Raw genomic sequence first — 20,377 nt, forward strand, 5'->3', positions numbered from 1 at the left:
ACTCTTGTACATAGCACTTACTAACTTCATCCCTTTAGGAGCCTCCTGCGTCCGTTAGAGCAGCTGTTTTCCTTCACAGCCCTACCCAGCCGAGTTCTCCTTGGCAATCGCTCAGCTAAAGAAAGTGCTCTGAACAATTACCTCCTGCACCAGGATGAGCATTTAAAGATGCTATAAGAGAGAAAACTGGGCGAATTGTTTTGGCAAAAGGTCCACACTTGGGTAACTGTCTATAAATAGAGTGAGGATGAAATTAAGCACCTAATGACTACCCTAAAAATTGGAAAATATTAAGCGCTCCGCATATGGACAGATTCCATACTCTTAACACGGACAAACACACAGAGTAGTCACTGCAACAGTGAAAATGTGACATTATGAAAGAGAGTATCCAGACCGAACCTCATTTCATTGTTTCCTTATACCCTTCTATTCACTTGTACTTACTTTTCTGTCTTACCGCTTGATTGCATGTGCTTCAGGGCAGGGACTTACTAAATATACCGCATGCATTTTGAAAACGACAAATCTCAACAAATCTCACAGTAAATTATTAACAATAACAGCAAAAGTAAATACTATCTTTGCAAAAACTCACTGCCATTATGCTTATTTTTAGGAACTAAATTTATGGCTCTTTTTTCCCCCAATACAGAATTAAGCACTACAAATTGGATTGCCACTAAATATCTGGATTGTCATTAAATATCTGGAGCAGATAATTCGTCAAGTAAGTTTTTCCACTAGTGACTGGCATTAGTCTGTGGTGTCTTTCATGATACCAATGCCTCAACTTGCCCAGCACTATTTGAAAAGCATCAGCGAGATTTTGGGAGGCTGTACGCCGCTGTTGCTTTCTTTTTCACCTCATTAATCCTTCAGACAGTTTTGATGAATCCCCAAGGAGGCTGGACGCCCTCTGTTAAACTCGCCTCCTCACGAAAGCTCCTTTGCAAAATCAGAAAGGACCCCCTATTATGTTCATCCATCACATCAGTGCAATGCATTCCTACCACTAATGCCACATATTCAGCTATTAGCCTCCAGCGGGAGAAGAAAAGCTCTGCAATCCAGGTAGATGGAGGGTGAGGGACAGCTGGGTTGGACATGCAGAGTAAGGCACAAGATTATTACTCCAGCTAATACATTGACATCTATTAACTTCAACATCTTATAAACTCAGAATTAGCAGAATTGCCGCTGATATTGCCCTCCACAACTCCTACTCCGATAATAAGGGTTCAGGTGAGGATACCCTTCTATTACTGTCAGCTTTTCAAATTTGCAATGATTTTTGAAGTATTTAATTTTATTTATCCCGACCATTTTCATTCCTGGCAACAAAGTGGTCTTTACTGCCTAGAGCTCACGTATATTGATGCAGTGCAATGAAATCTTTCACAGTCTTGCATTTGCTTTCAAACGAGTGCACAGTTGCCAGTGTGTGCTTGATGTATTTGCTTTGAAATTATTTAGCTATTACCATCGACTCCTCTCACAGGTCATTTTCTGTATGCCAGTGAAATCTCAAGAATCCTTTACATTTTGTCAGAATTTATTAAAGCTGCTAAGAAATTTGTAGTGTTTGCATAAAGAATCTTTATTAGCACTGGAAAGTAGCCTACACTAGCTATGTCTAAAATGAAAAATCCTAAAAGATTTCCAAGATGACAGTTGAAAATGTCACATGAATCTTCTGTTGCTTAAAAGTGACTCTATTTATTACAAATACAATCTCCAAGATCAATATTTGAGCATGATAAAACCCTGTTTGCCACTCTCCTTCAGATGCACAGTGCAGTCACTACCAGTGTTCTTGTCCTTATCCAAATGCTGTCAGGAACATTTTGAAGACACTAAAAAAATTACCTAAGGAACACAAATGTCTGATGTTACAAAGAACAACCTATAGGGTCAACCTCATGGCTCTTGTAATTCATATCTTTTCTGTTTATGAATGTATCTTATCATCAAATTGCCCAACAATCACCTTAACTGTACAAGTAAAATTACTGTATTTTGCCTTTTGGTCTCTTTCTTCCAAAGATGTATTTTTCTTAGACCCGTTTTTGCAAAGCAAAGGTACCAGGTCTACTCTTTTATTGCCTGGAAGATGACGTTTTTACCTTCCTTTACAATTCTAAGCAATATTTTCTGGTCTTTTATCTTTAAATATTTTGCATGAAGGAATTACAGGACTACCATTTCTCCACTTTAATTTCCAGTAATTAATAAATAAATTCTTTTCTATGTATCTGCAAGATATCTATCTACCTATTGCTTCACCAGGGAAAAGGAGGAGAGAAAAAAATCTTTTCCAGAAATTTTTGTAATACATTTCTGTGAAGTTAGTTTCTGCTTTTCTTGTAGTCTTTTAGGTAAATTTTAACCAATGAGAAAACAACTCTTATTACCATATGTTTGGACTCTATCTCATTGTGTACCTTTCCCATGATTTAGGCCTATGCAGTTCATCAAAAAAATTATTCAATATGCTGTTTAAGCAGCAATTATTTTTGGCTATCATTCTTGCATAATGCCATCCTTCCCTATATATTTCCCAAAATACATACTGTACATACATTCTGACCAGTAAACGACCTGCCTCTACTGAATCACTTCAGTTTTTAAACAAAACTTATCAGCACGCTCTACAATGACTAGCAAATTCACTTGTGATTCAGCAAATCCCTTCAAAGTACTTTTTAGCTATTTCATAAAAAAACTCAGATATTCAAATTCCCTTATCATACATAGAGGCCCACAGGAAAGGTCTGATCAGTTTTTGATTCAAGATCTCAACATCCATCAAAACAGAGTGAGAACTTGAAACAGATTCCGCAAAAAATATTGGTTTGTTCTTTATATTAGGTAGATATTTCATGATCTTGACAAAGAGACTTTTACAACTAATTTAGCTGAAGAAGAGAGAGAAATCTGATATAATCTTATCTCTTTTATCTGCAGGGGAATTGTTAGAACGGTGATTTCGAATTCTGCATTTACTGATACCACTCCTTCGCAATTCTTTCCACAAAATAAAGTTTTAGCATTTTAAGATGAATACCAGACTAACAGCTTCCTCATGCACATATTCTCAGATGTGCGTGCAGGCTCTCCTAGTAATTTACCATTTTGCTCATTTAAATCACTCCCCTTCCTCTTCGCACCCATCAGGTGCTATCTCATCTTCACACTTCTAAGATTCTTGTAATGCATTTTGCGTTATTTTCATGAGCTTTCTCTCCCATTCTTGTGTCACTCACTCCTTATTACTTCAGCCACTTCCACACATTCTCGTGAATGTCACTGTTTTCAATTAAATGCAAATTCAGTATGCGTTAAAATGGTGAGTCTTCAACATTCTTATAGATCTGACAGTGAAAACAGATTAGCCTAGTGAGGGATTTTTTATACTGAGAATTTGTATAACTTTCTGGTTTTAGTGATTTCAACAAAATACATTATTTTATGATAATGCATCTGTGATTGTACAAAGTACTATGACACCTATCTCTTTCTTTAAAAGTAACAATCTTCTCTCCTTGGTCTAGGCAATTGGGAAGAATAAATTTTGTCTAATGCTATACAGCACAGAAAGCAAACCCTGCAAAGCAATGTCTTGCAAATAGATTAAAAGAAACTCTGTAATCTGATAGGCAAAGCAAAACCATTGTAACAGTTTCTGAAGTACTTAATATATTTCTATTTAATTCCTCTTAGTCAGTATGGATCACTAACTGGTTATGGAAAGGACTCTCTAAGCACGGTGATTTGAATTCCAGGTAAAAGGCAACTCTCTAGCAGAAATCATTAGTGCGCAGAAAGGTGAGGCTGACTTTGTCATTCCTGACTAAAAGAAAAATTACAACAGACACATGCTTCAGAAGATTTGGACTAAAATAAAGTTACTATATTGCATGGTAGAGCATGGAGGAGACCCCACTGTTTTCAGAACTCTACAGCAAGGGCCCTGACTGCATATCACTTGAATTTTATTTTTTAAACTATGTGTTAAAAACAGATGAAAAACCCCCATAAGCCCGACTGCAATGAGGTCTGCAACCCAGAAAAGGATCGACAAAGTGACTGCTTGTTAAGCACTGTTTCTTCAGTATCTTAGATTAGTTCAGACACAGCATAAAAAAGCACCCATGGAGAAATGCCAAGTCTTTTTGCATTGAGATCCCCCGCTCTCTAGAGGCATGGTTTTATGTAGCTGTTCATAGACATATGACATACCACAGAAAAAAGAAGAAAACTGAATAAAATGTCTGCAGTGGCTTGATACCATCAGGCTGGAGAGCAGAAGGACAGGGGCATATACTAGAGAACACACTGACAAACTTCTCACTGCATGGTTGGGAAATCTGACCAATTCAGTCAAATCATCAGCTCGGTTATTATAGAAGACAAATATCCTTCCATTGTGGGGGCAGAGGCAGCAGGAAGAAGAAAACAGGAAAAAGCAAGCAAATGAAATCTCATATTGAAACCTCAGTAAAGTAACTGTATACTGAAGAACACAGCTGCACCTGAGACCAGCCCTCCCAGAGAATTTGGTCAACCTGGTCAATAAAGCGTAAAGTGGACAGGAACAACATCTTAAGAGCCATTTCCATGATCAGAGACGCTGTTAAATACTCACACAATAACATTCCAAATCAGGCAAAGCCAAAGAGCTTCCAAGACAAGCTAAACAAAACAGTCACCGAGGGCAAGTCATTTAAAGGATATTCAATGTACACAACTTATTTTTTAAATTTGAAGTTTCTCTTCCTACCAAACCTCAGATTATTTTTCTTCAGTTACATCTATATTCTTCAGGACAAAGAACGTCCTCTAGGATTGCAAATGGCTTAGTATGTTGCAAACACTGCCCCAGATGTATTTCTCAAGGTTCTTGGGGTTTTCCCCAAGGTGCCAAATTGCTCAGTCAAGTAACAATTTCTGATTAAACTTATCAATTATAAAATTCAATCTTTTACTTTCATATAAGCAAAACCAACAGCACTATTGTGCACATCATTACAATTATTCATCATGCAAAATCCACAGCCTTTTCTAGTTTGCAGCTTTCTTTTCCCAAATACTTATGGTCCATCAGTCAAAAACATTTAAACAAACTGTAAAATCTTTAGACGAGCAGGAAATTTAAGTGCACCTAAACTATAATCTGTTCTTTGTAACACAGTGCACAGCTCTTTTAAAAGAAAACCAACTGTTTACTCACCATCTTATGGTATAGTTTTTTGGAGATTTAGTATAAGCCCTGGCAATGGTTTTTCTTTCCTAATCTTGAATAATTTCAAAGAAAAGAACACAGATCTAAAATTATTTAATTTCTGTTTTATAATTTTTTTACACTTTACCATAGTTTTAAGGGTTTCTACATTTTAAATAAGTGTTTAGTTCATTAATCTCATTTAGGCACATTATCTCCATCTAACTCAAAAAATCTAATTCACAATTCCTACAAGAAAGATAACTCACATGCCTAACAGAGATGTTCAAAGGTGCTGCTTTCTTGAGTCTTCCAGTTTATTTTCTAGGCTTTTATTTCTGTTACAGGGATCAATTTACAATTTAGGTAGATCTGCCAGCACATCCAAATTAAAATTAATTGTTGAAACTTGTGAACTCAAGAGTGCACATCTGCTGTTCTTCACTTAGCATTATCAAGGTAAGGGTCTAAAGCTCCAGAGGAAGAGAGGTGAAGAGTGCTCTGAAGTCTATGTAATGCTTCATTGTCAAACTAGCGTTGTTTTAGGAAGGACACTGCCAAAGGCACAAATAGGGGTTTTACTGCAATTGAATGATTTTAAAAACTGGATCCCTAGTTATAGGAGAAAAATATTGCTTTTACCTTACTGATAAGTGTGACGACATCACCTTCTCGGATTGTGAGTTCATCATCATTCTGTGCTTCATACGGGAAGATCACTTTGCAGTACTCCTTGGCTGAAAGGAAGAACATTCAATGTGATAAATTATCACTTTATAACAACTGCTTGTCCAAGGGTGAAAATCTTCATAAAATGTTCCACAAGCATGTCTTTGTGCTGCTTTATTTTCTTGCCATCTTTCTCTTTTAGACCTTCATAAACAGTATGAAATATTTTAAAAACTGCACACTGATGAGCATTCCTGCACACGTCATCCAGGGAGTCAGTGCTGAAGCCCCTAGAACCCTTATCTCAAATGAAATTGCTCCAGACAGCAACCTGCCACAAATCATTTTCCTTAGAGTAAGCCTGTATCTGACACATGCTTCGATAGTTCCACTGGTATGGCCTTCCACCAGATCACATAAATTGGAAGCATAAAGAATGCAGTAAGTCGACATAGCTTATCTATCTCCTGGTGTGCAAGAAAACAGGTATTTCTGAATCTATAAAGATGATAAAATAATAAATAATACATTAATAAATGTAAAGGCATTCATAAGTAAACCTTCTGTACACCCAGCATAAAAGAAGAGTTTTGAATGTTAGTCTAAGTTTCCTCTCCCCTTTTCCCTCTACCATCTATAATAAGGGCATCATCTCAACTTTCATCTGGAAAATACAGCAGCCAGCACTCCTACTCAGAAATCATAAAAGGCAGTTGTCATGAAAAGCAGTTACTTACAACATGTTGCTGTGCAACAGACAAGTATGTCAATGTGTCTTACAAATAAAAAGGGAATATGTATTCCAGCTGTTAAATAATGTATAAAAATATGTGATACTCTAAGACAGCAGGCTTAAAAAGACCCAAGAAACACACACAGAAATTACCAGACCCATTGTAGAAAGGCAGGTAACTTTGTAGAAGTATTCACCTCACTTTAAATGTCTCAATTTTGATGACCTCTACCTCTAGTCAACTGTCATGCTTGACGCAGAGAAACAGGTACTTGCAGGCCACGGAAATCTAAATTAATTTGAGAAAAGAGGACTTATTTCTTTATATTTACTGTTAAGAGAACCAGCATTATCACACTTGTGGGGATTTGAGGCTCCACCGGGGTGGTCAGTTCAGCTGCCCAGACACTAGGTGCCATTTCAGGCACTGGTAAGTAAGTAAGGCACCTGCGTGGTTGGCAGATACGATGCACAACCTATGAAAGAGCGAGGTCCCTCTGGCCTGGCAGCTGGAAGCAAGCCAAAATACCCTGGGATATCTCAAACAACTCCAGATGCAAGCTACTGATTTCAGCCCCAGGGCTGAGCCTACTATCTGGATTTAGATTCGGGCACCTGATGTTAGAAACCGACAATATCAATGCCTACACTTGCGCTACAGTCGATGGAGAGCAAGTCACTAAAGGGAGCAAAGCCTTGAGAGCTGCTCTTCACCCCAAGAGCAGACACCTACATTCCATTTGCTGAATCATGCTCTGAACTGCCTGGACAGCAGTGACAGATCTCCACTGGGATCTACTGGAGCCCAGGCACCAAACTCACACGGCTATACCAAAATTTAGGCCTCTGACTCAGAAGCTGCATCCTAACTGCTAAAGCTTAGTGACAGGAACACCAGCCTTAAGTAGGCAGTCAACACATGTGCATGTGAAGGGTTGCTGGCTGTAAGCACAATCAGCCTGAGAAATGAAACAGGAAAGGTCTTCTCCAGCTCTCACACTGCCACTCAGAAATGGCATGAGTTTTATGTGGCGCTACTTCAATGAACTTTCTTAGGCCTTACAGATTTATTTTCCTGAACACAAAAATTTAAACTTATCCACGATCATTAGCAGTTGGTTTTCTGGACCCACCCTGTACTGGGTCTGGCTGGGATGGAGTTAATTTTGTTCACAGCAGCCCACACGGTACTGTATTTTCGATTTGTGACTAAACCAGCCTTGATAACACACCAGTGTTTTGGCTATCGCTGAGAAGTACCTGCACAGAGCCAAGGTCTTCTCTTTTTTTCCCCACTCTGCCCCTCAGCAGGTAGCCCAGGGGTAGGCAAGAAGCCGGGAGGGGACACAGCTGGGACAGCTGACCCAAGCTGAGCAAAGGTGATATTCTGTGCCAAATAACCTCCTGCTCAGCAATAAAAAAAGGGTGGGCTTTGGGGGATGTTTGTCTGGAAGGTAGCCCTTGCTTAAGAGACTGGCTGGGCGCTCATCTACTTCTGGTAGATGGTGAATGATTGCCTTTGCATCACCTCTTTTTTGCCTCTTTCATTCACCTATTAAACTGTCTTTATCCATGAGTTTTTACTTTTGCTCCCCCTGTTCTCTCCTGTATGGGGGAGAAAGTGGCTGATAAGTGGAACTTAGCTGCTGGCTGGGGTCAACCCACCATACCCCGCCTCTGATGTCTCTGAAGAAACAAGAGTCAGATGAAGACAATGAACATGACCTTTGAAAAAAATATCAGCAAGGGAAAAATAAGTCTCTTCTGCTGTTTCTGAGAGCAGGGAACACTGTCAAATAAATATTTGGTAACATTGACAAATGACTGGACATGTGAGAACCACCACGTCACAACTCAGGTTTCAGGCAGTGAAAGGCATGTCAAACTGCTAGTTTGCTGCATTCTGGAGAAAGGGTTTGGATTTCTCTTCATGGACCAGCTAGGATGTTTTACCTACTCACTGTCTTGTCTTCAAGACAGTATAATAACATTTTATGTAAAAGCTGGTAGAAAGTTGACACTTAAGTCAGGTAGATGTAGAGCAGCATGTAAGAGAAACATGAGATTCAGCACATTTTAACACTTCAGTGTGTATGCTCCCTTAAATAATCATGGTTGGTCTTTTTCCTATTCTAAGAGCATTCACATCCCGAAAAACAGCTCTGTTAAATAACAGGTTCAGTGAATTAGTACAAAGGTGATGTAGATAGAATACTGTACTAAAAAAGCTAAGTGCTGCACACTCAGGGAAGTCTCTGGTTACTGGAAACAAGCTTAGCACCTCTTCTTTTGGGATACAGAACAGAAGTCAGGCTGGGTTCCTAGAGGCAAACACCACCTGAGCACAAGGAATATCCTGAGTATCCATTCTCCAGTACATAAATTGTTCCTCCATTCACGATATAATCTATACACTGTATAATCTCAAGATTAGATGGGAAGCTAAGCTCAACGCACAGCTAATCAACAGAGAACAGCCACTATACCACAGTAACGGTACTATTCTGAAAGGGTGCCAGTGGTGCAGCTCTTGCCCAAGGCGTGGATGAATCCCATCTGTTTCAGGTTAAAGAATGCTTTGAACAGCAAGTGTCTCCAGGGGTCTCGTGTCTCCCAGGTCCTATAACGCAATCCTCCCTCAGCTCCCCCTTGCTGTTTGAAGACTGTAAATTTGAATCGTCCTTCAAGATGAAGACCTTGACAGACAAGAGTAAAGAGAAGGTTGTGGTTTCAGCATCTGAAAAAGTCAGTTGAAAATCACTAAAGTGCTCTTTTTTTTCTGTTTTTTTTTTTAAGCTTTTCCTCTAAAAGTATGCGTCAGTGTGGATCTCGCAGTAAGTGGCTGTCAAAAGCAGCAAGACTTCAACCAAAGAACTCCTAGTCTTTCACACATAACAAATGGCTACACATTTTTGCCTTCTAGTTTTGATGTCAAGAATTCTGTCCTCCCATGACCTATCTGCCCTCCCCACCAAGATCTTAGCTTTTTTTTTTTAATATACAGATAGCAGAGAAACAAGGAATTAAAGAAGAGAAAAATATCAAAACCCAGATCTTAAGCTCAGACAAATGCTGATGCAGTTCATGAAGAGCCACGTGTGAGAGATACAAGAGAGAGCTGCGGGAGGCTCACAGCCTCCCTGTACTCTGAAAGCTGGCACAAGAACACAGGGTAAAGGTACAGCCATAGAAAAAATTCATGGTTTATGTACAGTATAAGACTGGACTCCCCGAGTGCAATTTACACTGACATACACTAAATCAGTGTATTCCTCTGCCTAACAAGGGCCCTGTGGATCATGCGGCAACAGAGTAGGTCTCAACAGTACGGATGAGTTTGGAACAATGTAAGTGACCAAAGTCAGCTTTCAAACTTCTCCTAAGGGAATGGTAGACTAACAAGATTTAAGTAAGTAAAAACAAAGCCAACAGGACTCAAAATAATATGAATCTTTAAAATCAGACTAACAGAAGCAGAGAAGAATCTAATAGGTTATGTCACTTTGGTACTAAATTTGTCCTTACTCAGCAGAGCACAATACCGCAAGAGGATGTAGAAACACTTAATTTCAATAGTTATGTTTAGATAGGAAGGAAGAAAAGATAAAAGGAAATACTAATTTCAGACACGGCACTGTAGAGACCAACTGGAACTTGCTGAATTTGGGTGTTTTCCAAGTGAAAAAAACCCACCAAAAACCTAAAGGTCAAAATAATATATCCTATTACAGGCCTGGTAAACAGACTTAAGCCAAATTAAAGCTTCAAACTAAGATACCAATATTAAGCATCCCTCAACTGTAGATGATAAATTTCATTTTTACATTTGACATCCAAGGCTGGGTTTATACATCACAGATGGTTCTTCCAGAAGCCTCTCTTTCTTCCACTGACCTGAAGACATTTTAAAAACCTATCTGCTAATAAACCCCCAATAGCAGAAATCTTGGCAACGGCAAGGGAGTAGAAAAGATGATATTCATGAGCTTTTCAGTCCTCATTTATTAATTCAACAATAATTTACTCTGTCAGACCACAGAGTCTCTACCTGCAAACTCACAGCTCCTCCCAAGCAAAGGAGAACAACCTGCTGTAGGCATTGCACAGGGAACCGAGTGAGCAGATAAATCTTACAGCATATCCGACATCTCAAACAGGCTGGATCTAACCCAGGATGTTCAGCTTCTGGCCTGACATATTCTGAACTGAAGAGGGTTTGGGCCAGGTACAATCCTATTTGGAAATATGTACCCTTGGCTACCTCCTGTGATTTTTGAATTGTACTGTTCCAAGTAGACTAGGTACAATGATGACACAACAATAAGTACTTCTCTGCCCACATTCATCCTAGTCCTGTCCTTTGTAAGGAAGGACAAAGCTGTTGCTAGCTTCTCTGACAGACTCCAGGGGCCCAGGGTGACATGCAATTCCCCTTCCCAGCATTGTCCTCGTAGCTCAGAAGTTGGAAGAAAAAGCAGCAGCAAAGAACTAGATATTTGTCACAAGTAGTCTGTCACTGCCCACACTTCATTGAGAAAAATGTCTCGGGACCATCCTAACTACTATAAAGGGGCCATCCTCTAAAAAGAACTGGGTATTTTATGGGGGTACTTGACATGCATCTCTGTTCAGCACCTTATGTGCCACAGTCTGTCCTGAGTTCAAAATGCAGCCTATTTGATACAGTCTCAGGCCCTGCAAAAAATCATTGCCTCAAAGAAGGAGAACAATAGCAAGAGACAGCATTCCTGCAAAATACAGCTGCTTCATTACCTAGGCTGTTGCAAGCACTGTATTTGGCCCACAGAATTCAGTGGCTCAATATGTATTTACAATTGCAGTGTAAAGCACTGATATAAACGTATAGACCTTCTATAGGGCTTGGGGTCCAGCAGTACTGTATCAGGTAAATTAATTTGTTTGTATTTTGAGAGAATGGTTAAATACTGTTCAAACCAGAACTGAGCAAACTCCCATTTACTGTATCAGTGGACCCTGTTCACTTCAGAAGCATGTCTCTTCTATTGGTTCTTCTGCCACACTCTTAGGTTGAGCTGTGATGTTCAAGAAAGCAGTCCACAGACAAACATACCTTCAAGCTTAAATTTCACAGGGGACAGTGACTCTTTCCTCTTAGGCCAGGATGACACAATTTCCTCCTCTTACCTCTGCTCTATGTCAGGCAAGAACAGTTCCACCCCACGGCAAAATTTCCTCCATCTCAGATAACCTAACCACTGAGCTGGATTCACCCTTCTAACTTTTCAGAAATTGGTTATTTATTTATTTTTAGTAAAACAAACAACAAACCTGTATAGTTGATTTTTGAGGCTTAAATATTTCCCCCTTGATACGGACACAAACTAAGTAAGAAAACAAGCAGCATTAAAGTAGTATTCCTTGAGCTTAAGCTTCCCCTCTTTAACTATCACTCATAGAATGTTTGTGAAATGACATAAAATGTATAAAATCTAGTGAAAAATTACATCGTTACCAAAACCACAAACCAGATGAAAAAAATCCAAACACTACATTCAGCAGAATTTGGTTTTACAATTAATTGCTACACTCAAGATTCATAAATGGATTGCACTAATAAATATTTTCACTGAACTTCACAAACTGTCAAAACAGCACCTCATCAAACAAAAAATAGAAACAGAACTAATTAGGGCCCCATTAATCTAGATTCAGCTACTCCTTATACCTTCTACCATCATGCAAAAAGATTAGTCGCTTGATAGAATTTTGGTATTCCTATTAGGCAATAGGTTAACACAAACAGTAAATAGTGAGTGGAGCAATCAAATTAAGTGCTGTGATCAATGCATTCTGCGACTTACTGCCTTTGCTGTTTTGTTATCTGTTTATTTATACTCCATTTTTGCAATCTCAGTAATTCGCAGTAGCGCTCTCAGTCATCGTGGATGTTTTTGCTTTGCTAAATTTTAGAACCCAACAGAGCTACTTAAAAATGCATATGAATTTTCTACAATATAGCTTTTTCACCGCAAGCCACTTGAACTAAAAGCAAGCTAATTCATAGAAAAAAAATAAATCTCACCTCAGAGATAGAATTATGAACACACACGTATGCATGTGCCATCCCAGCTACCTAAGAGAGATGGAAATTCAACAGCAGAATAATTCCCCTGTAAGTCTAGGGCTCCCAAAAAACTAAACCACACAGCTCTCCCCTCTTCTCTTCAAAGATGCATTCTTTCATTCCTGAAAGGTTAGCGATGTTTTCCAAGGAAACACTCAAGCTATGTAAGGATTTGTGCTTCACTGTGCTCTCCCTTCGAGCAAAAAGTCCTCTTTGGCCCTGAAGAGTCATCTGTTTATTCCCCAAAATCTTAAGCCCAATTTTGAGAGAGATTTACATAGCATATTGTTGGGAGATGCATCTATGGAACATACTGCTCTGTCTCTTGTTCTGACCAACTCATCCCATTGCAGAACTTAGGCCATCTCGCATGTACTAAGAGCAAATGGTAAGCACATCAAGTGCCTTGCTGCAAATCACTGCCCTGTTGCATCAGAAAACTATAGGAAAAAAGCAGACTCAAATCAAGATGTGAAAAGAGTCAGCAACAATCACTCCATGCTGAAGCCCCTGTGGGCACAGACGGAAGCTGATATTGCTCCCCTTTTCCTCTCTCAGCGGGCTCTTTCACAGTACTACTGCATTTTTTATCCAGTTGAGACTACGGAATAACAGCATCAGTCATGGAAAGAAATATGTGAAAGATGAAAAACTGTATTATTCTTCTACGAATGTAATTTCTCTCTTGCTCGCAGCAGACATCTCCAGCAGTAATCTCAAGGGAATCTAAATCACATATCCAAAAGCCCCCTCTCCATACTGAGCTCAATCTATGGATCTTCTACTTCTTGCTACTTCTTTGGAGAAGGGCACAGTATCTGTTTTGTTCAGCAGTTACAGACTCCAAGGAAGACTGGGACCCTACCATCCGAGGCAAAAGTGAAAGTAGCTGAGGTCCAAGGTGTAATGATACTTTTATGCTGAACACTGTAATTAGGACATTCATCAGTTTTCTGAGACTGCAAACTTCCCTGCATTCAATGCTTTTTCAAGCTCGTTTTCGGTAAGTTTTTAGGAGAAAACAAAAATTAGATTTTGGAGAAATGACCAATACTAGATAGATCATAGTTCTATGCCAGACTCTGATCATACTGTTCATGTCTGGCTATCAGACATTAACTGTATTACGAAAAAATTATTCCTCTGCCTATATCAAAAACCAAACTAGAATAAAGTATGTTTAATTTTCACTGAAAGGTTTTTCAATTTAAATGAAGGACAACTTCAACTGATTGAAAAGTAGCTCCTGTGATGCCATTTGAGGCTCAGACAACTACGTGTAATTACATTATATCAGACCTTCCTATACATGTGTTTCTCTTTCCCAAGCAAGAACAGAGATGTCTAAAATTCTACTGAGGCACCCGAGATTCCAGGAAAGATAAAACATCCCAAATAATAAAGTTGAGGTAAAATTCACAGAACATGCAAATACATTGTACAAATAAGTAGCTCATCCTCCTCACTAGTTCTGGCGAAAGGGATGTTGAACGTTTGCACACAATCATGGTGAAAACAGATGGCAACAAAAGAAGAAGGATTTTCTAACCAAAAAGGCGTATCCAAGGGAAGTGACAAATAGGTGAAAGAAGAACCAACCAGACCCTGAAAGTGTTGATGAAGAAGTGTGTCTGTGTCAACCAGAGCTCAGTGTGTCACTGTAGAATGTACAGTTCTCTAACCACTGTTCAGAAGGTTTCCACATTTGTTTATAAGTGGGAAAAGTATGAAAGCCCAGTACCCTGGGATGTGATTTAGTGAGCAGTTTTATGTCAGAAGTATAAGCTGATGTGGACAGAGGCAGCTGTTTCCCAGCCTGGCTTACCACACAAGGGTTAGTGTTGCAGGTGGGAAAGCCCATGGGATCACCCCTTTTGATGGCACCTACCCTCAGGTCAGCTTAGCCTGCTCCAGCTGCAGGTTAGGAAAGGTAATTCCAAACCACTTTCATTCAGGAGCCTGTCATTACCATTTTGCACATCTTTTGGTATTTCAAGTTCTCACTTACTCAGGGCAATTGACTTCTTGCAGTACTTCCCATTAACAGCCTTGTGTCACAAGGGGAACAAGGTAAGAGGATGCAGCAAGTCAATTAGTGTGGTGTAGCTAATGGACAGTGACTCGCTAAAAGTTGTTTTAGGCTCTTTTGCAACTCTGAACTGAAAACGTGGTAAAGCAGGTCAAAATCACACACTTCTCTCAGACCGCCCCTATTTTGCTGCTCCAGATGCTTGCCTTCCTATGTCTGTATGTGTTTCAGTACTGAGACAAAACGTTACCTGCTAACTATTTAAAAGGAAGGAGGAAGGACTGTGCAAGACTTAAAAACTCAACACTTTATATTATACTCAATTTTTTTTCTAAGGTATGGCTATGTTCTTTTTCTTTGTATTCTTTTCTACCAGAATCCATAACATTTAGTTGTAACTTTATAGAAATAAAATCAAAAGATAGGGAATATGTATGTAAGGTATTTGGTAAGGTAGCTACGTATGTCTCCCTAGCACTGAGACATGCCTAAAATATTTAATTATTGTCTTTTGTTTACAAAGTATTGAAAAAACAGAACTGAAGTTCTTGGACGCTGTTAATTCCCTGTAAAACTATACCACCCACACAGATTATTTCTGCTACATAAAGAAAGAAAAAAGAGGAAAAAGTAAGGGCACTCACAACCAGGAATATTTTTCTATGACCCACCTACAAGTTACAGCCTGAAGCTGGATCTTACTCAACTCTGATTAATTCTGAAGTAACCTCAAGGCTGAAAGCTGATCATGCAATTTAATTTGATTTTTGGTGGCAGAAAACTCGAGGTAGGATTATCAGAGCAAAAACAATTCAGACGATTCTGAGAATCAAAGCATTCTGTCTACGTACCGCCTACTTAAAAGTTTATCCTAAATATATCTGCATCATCGCTTTTCATATATACAGGACACGCTTTTAGCCAAAACCAGAGAAAAGTGTTCAGCTTGCTTTTAAGAGGCTTAACAGCACAAAGTGCAAAGAAGAAAAAACTATGAAACCTACTTTTTGTTCTGCTGTCCACTTCTATTTTTGTTGGCTCCTGAGTTGCTGTGGCTGGAGGTAATTTCTTCCCAACACTCTGAAAAAAAATAATTATTCTCCTTTAAAATTTGCAGGTTCAATTAAAATTTGAAGTTGGACAACATAAAAAACTGTAATGGAAATACAAAATATAGGAATTGAAAAAAGACAGTAAAGAAACAGAGGCAAATTAAAGTATACTTAGGTTTGTCTGTGGGGGGGTTTGTCAGCTTTTTTTTTTAAATTATAAAGAATTCACAAAAATGTCATCCTCAAATTTTCCCTGTAAAAAATGGTTACTAACATTTTTAAACATTAACTCCTTAACACCGTTTCGGGGAATACTCACAGAAGTTTCATTGGTGGACTGAATATGTGATGAAATTACTTAAAGAACGGTGCTATTCAGTACCAAAAGTAAAACTGAAAGAAGACTGGGGGGAAAAAACCCTTGATTTCTGTCCATACAAAGAGTATTCATTTCAGTCATTCTGTATCAAGTGTGATTTTTAAGTTGACAACATCTCTTTAAATGCTTCACATTTTTGTTTATTTTGAGCAAAAATAACTAATTTACAGAGAAGCACTACAATAAGCAATAATCAGCCTCAAACAGGTAAGCTGAAAGAACAGTAAACAAAAATTATCTGTCCCCAACAAAATAAAAATACAATTAGTGATATTCACCTTTATGTATCTTCATCAGTAACTATATGTATGCTATCTCCTCTCTCGGCTTTTCTCCCTGTCAAGAAAGCTGTCAAGCTTTAAAATCCCATCCACGTGTAGTTGAGGACTTAAGTGTAATTCTTACTTGTTTATATAGATATGAGTACGCAAAAGCCCTAGCTGTAGCTCAACATCCTTTGCTGGTAAGGTATGCATAAACACCACAAAACCTCCTCCATACTCCAGTGGTCTTCTGAGTAAAAGCTAAGAGACAAGAAAGCTACGATTTAGTCTTGAAGGCACTGAGAACCCCTTGGGGACCATGAGGAAAACACTGGTCAATATGAGAAGCAATAGGAGTACAGCACTTGAAGTAGTTGGAAAATTTCAAGGTGTATAAAGAATATGAAGAGCTCCATATTAGCAATTCTGTACACTGAATGTGTCAAAACTTTTCTATAAAAAGGAGTAAAATACACACACTAGGATCTTAGGCTGGCAAAAAGAGCACCTCTGGAAGAGAGGTGGTTTTGAGAGTTGTGCACAAGACAGTCATAGAATTTGCGTTGACAAGTAAGACAAACCAAGAACTGCAATACCCCAAAGTGTCCAATTTAACTTGCAGAGGGCAGCAGAAACAACTGACCTTCTGATGACCTTAAAACTCACAATCTGCAGTTCATGCACTGCTGGGGAAGAGAGATCAACAACAAAACTCTACAGAACTTCCCAACTTCTTTGATGAGGTAGGAATGAGAGACAAGGAGCATTATCCAAAGCAGCAATTAGGGAGAAAAATAGAAGACAGATTCCCGCAAAGCAGAAGAGGGCAAAACTAAGGAAAGAGCATGACCTGGCTGTGCTGAAGAAGCTTAAAGTCAAGAAGGATGACGGTGAAGAGCTGGCCCTGAGATGTAGCTGGAAAGCAGTGAAAACTGGACTGGAAAAGATATGATGACGATTGTGAAGCTAATGTCCATTCACACAGATAAAACCACAGAATGCCTTCAGATGAAAGCAAGACGGGGAAGACAGCTTTTGGTTCAGAGGCAAACAGAGCAGTTCAAGATAGCTGCACATCTCAGTACATGCTCATTCATGATCAAACCTTTATTCACAGTTCTGCTTCATAAATTTGTTTGGAAAATTATGAAAGCACATACTCTAAACTGCACTGCTATTTAACTCAGAAAGGAATGCTTACTAAAGGAATATCCAGAAACTTTATTTCAGGGGAGTTTTTCCTTTTTTAAAATGGAATTGTTATTCAAGAATTATTAATTAAAAGGAAAGCATTTGGTAATTGCTTTATCATACATGAATCATTGGTCTTATGCCATGGAACCAAAACCCAGATAAACCCACAACAAGCTAAAATTTAACAAGCTAAAAGTCACAGCAAAAGAATCATGGGCAAAGTGGAAGGAACTAGTGTATCCCAGTGGGAAGGGCATGCTGCAATGTAATTTCTTAATTTACAGAAGCAGATGCAAGTGCCATGATTGAAAACATTCATTCATCTGCTCATTCAGAAAGAATGCCTGCAGGGGCGATAAATCAGCATGGGGAAGCTTTTCTGTTCCTTAGGAATAGAAAAGAGGATACCATCCATGTACTTCTGTTGGGAGCTAGAAGACAGGTTGGGAAGCAGTGTTTGCAAGAGTTGCAATTCATTCAAGAGAGAAGGTAAAAAGCACAAGGAGCAAAGCGGCTGAAGACATGACTCTTTTTGCACATATAGAAATACCCTGAGCAAAAAAAACCGAGAAACTGGACTCCTGACAGGTCTACTGATAGATGAAGAACAGTGCAAAATGATGTAGCACATGGAGTGTACTGAAAGATCACCGTGACCTACAAGATCCAAAGATCATTTATTGTGGAACGAGCAAAGTTGTACCAGAATTCCGTGATAAGGAGAGGAAGAAATATTTATATCCACTTTATATCCCAGATCAAGTAATATTATCACAGTTACCAATTTTTCTGACAAGAAAAGAGAAATGGAAGATAAGACACATCTCCTCCCGTATGAGCCAAGAACTTTCCTTTTGACTCTCCAACAGTTTTAAACCACTTGTACTCCCCTACAGGTCTAAATATCTGCCAAATTTACTAGCTAGGAGAATGAAGCGAGCCCAATTTAAATTCTTGCTGATCCAACACACATCTTTGTAGCATAGACTTTTCTTCGCAGAGACTAGTTACTATAGGGTATTTCTGTCCCTTTTCCAGTTGAAGGCCCGGCATACTTTATCAAAACCTCCTTCACTTCTAAAAAAGGAAACATGGGAGCAAAGAATACTTTAATTGGGCTGAACTGAAGATTTCCATATAATCCTTCCTCCTCCTCTGTTCTTCCTTTATATAAGAAGATGGTATATAAGAATTCTATTTCAGAGAAAATGTGCTCTCCAAGCCCTTTTAGACACATTGATCTATGCTGAAAAATACTGATATACAACTCCAGCTCCCACATTATTTAGTCTTTTACCCAATTCATTCCTACATATCAGGTTCAATGTTGCCAAGAAGCAAGGCAATCTTACCCCTTTGGGACACAGCCACAAAACAAGATTTAGAACATGAAGGACTTTTTGGGACTTTACACATTCCAAATCCAAGAGCAGGATCCTCGAGCCTGCCAGCACCCCCGACATCTCCCAGCATGAACTTTCTCTCTCCATTTGCCTAACTCTGTCATTTTGTCAACGTTTGCAATAAAAAGTCACATGCAGCATGAACCAGAAGGCCTATAATGACCCCCTCTCGGCAGTATCTTAATCGCCAGGCGGCAAAGACAAGTGAAGGTCTGCGTTTTCTCTCTAGCCCAATATATCTTGCCTTCTTGGCTGCAGAATGGTTTCAGCATCAGAAAAAAGGGTAGCATACTGCCCTCTGCCTTTCTATCTCTAGCCTGGTGGTTCAGAGACATTCCTGAAGAGTACCGTTTCATTTTCCCACTATCCTCCTCCAGCATGCTGATTACCATAAATCTCATTTCTAGATGGTGGCAGCCAGCCTTGTTCCACTTACATTTCTCTGTAGATACCACTCTGACTTGCTTAGTCCTGTCACACAAGAAACACGTGGTGGAAACAGAGTTCAGATTTCCTGACTCCGAGCCTAGGTTGACTCCCAACACATAACAGAACATATCAACAAAGCACACAGAATCTTGAACCCACTATTTCTGCAAGGCAAATATAATTAGATTACTTAGCTGTCAGACACAAATCCCCCTAATCGCCTGACAGGTGAATCCTAAAGATGAAGGGGGATGAAGTGCCCTCTTGCTGCAGAAACAGCTGATTAAAGCATGAATAATGACCATGATTTGGTGTACAGATATTCAGAAGGATGAGACAGATTTAGCAGCAACCTGCCAGTCTTAATGCTTGGTTTTATGAAGCCAACAGAAGGACAGTCTAGCATCAAATAACAGGTTCTTTTAGCAGAAGAGGCCTTGATGGCAGTTTGGTACCCTGCAAATCCCTATCACTGCAGACCAGTTTCCTCTTATACTGAATTAACAGCGATTCCAAAAGTGGTTGAGGTGGCACATAGTCATGTGAATGAGGTCACAGTACAATCTAAACAGTCTCATTTCCTTTCATTTATGTATTTTGGCTCAACTGCAATCCCTGTTACAGCAGAGAACAACACAAGAGAAGCAGAGCACGTAGTGGGCAGCATACAAGTGAGTTTTTCTCACTTGAGGGCACTACGGCACTTCCCTACAGCTATTAAACACTGACCAGAGGAAGAAAAGTAAACCTGTGATCAAGTTTTCTTCTTCAGGATATTTTAAAATTGTATTTCAGGGTTAAAATACAGTTGAAAGCCAACTTGTTTGTTTACTTCTGTTATTCAGGTCTTCTCTCCCTAGAACATTTTGTCTGAAAATTCAAATTGAATTGTCACT

General features: G+C 39.1%; 1 protein-coding gene across 4 annotated transcripts in view; it reads right to left on the reverse strand.

The window, feature by feature from the left end:
* SH3KBP1 (SH3 domain containing kinase binding protein 1) overlaps positions 1 to 20,377 on the reverse strand; it is a 231,854-nt gene that overhangs the window by 50,824 nt on the left and 160,653 nt on the right. For all 4 annotated transcript variants that reach the window (XM_063342720.1, XM_063342750.1, XM_063342729.1 and 1 more), the window contains 2 exons: positions 15,766 to 15,841; positions 5,867 to 5,961 (listed from right to left, as the gene is read on the reverse strand). In XM_063342720.1, the coding sequence (XP_063198790.1) occupies positions 5,867 to 5,961; positions 15,766 to 15,841 (171 nt within the window). The remainder of the gene's footprint in view (positions 1 to 5,866; positions 5,962 to 15,765; positions 15,842 to 20,377) is intronic.

This window comes from Chroicocephalus ridibundus, chromosome 1, assembly GCF_963924245.1.
Source record: "Chroicocephalus ridibundus chromosome 1, bChrRid1.1, whole genome shotgun sequence".
In the NCBI taxonomy this organism is placed as follows: Eukaryota; Metazoa; Chordata; class Aves; order Charadriiformes; family Laridae; genus Chroicocephalus; species Chroicocephalus ridibundus.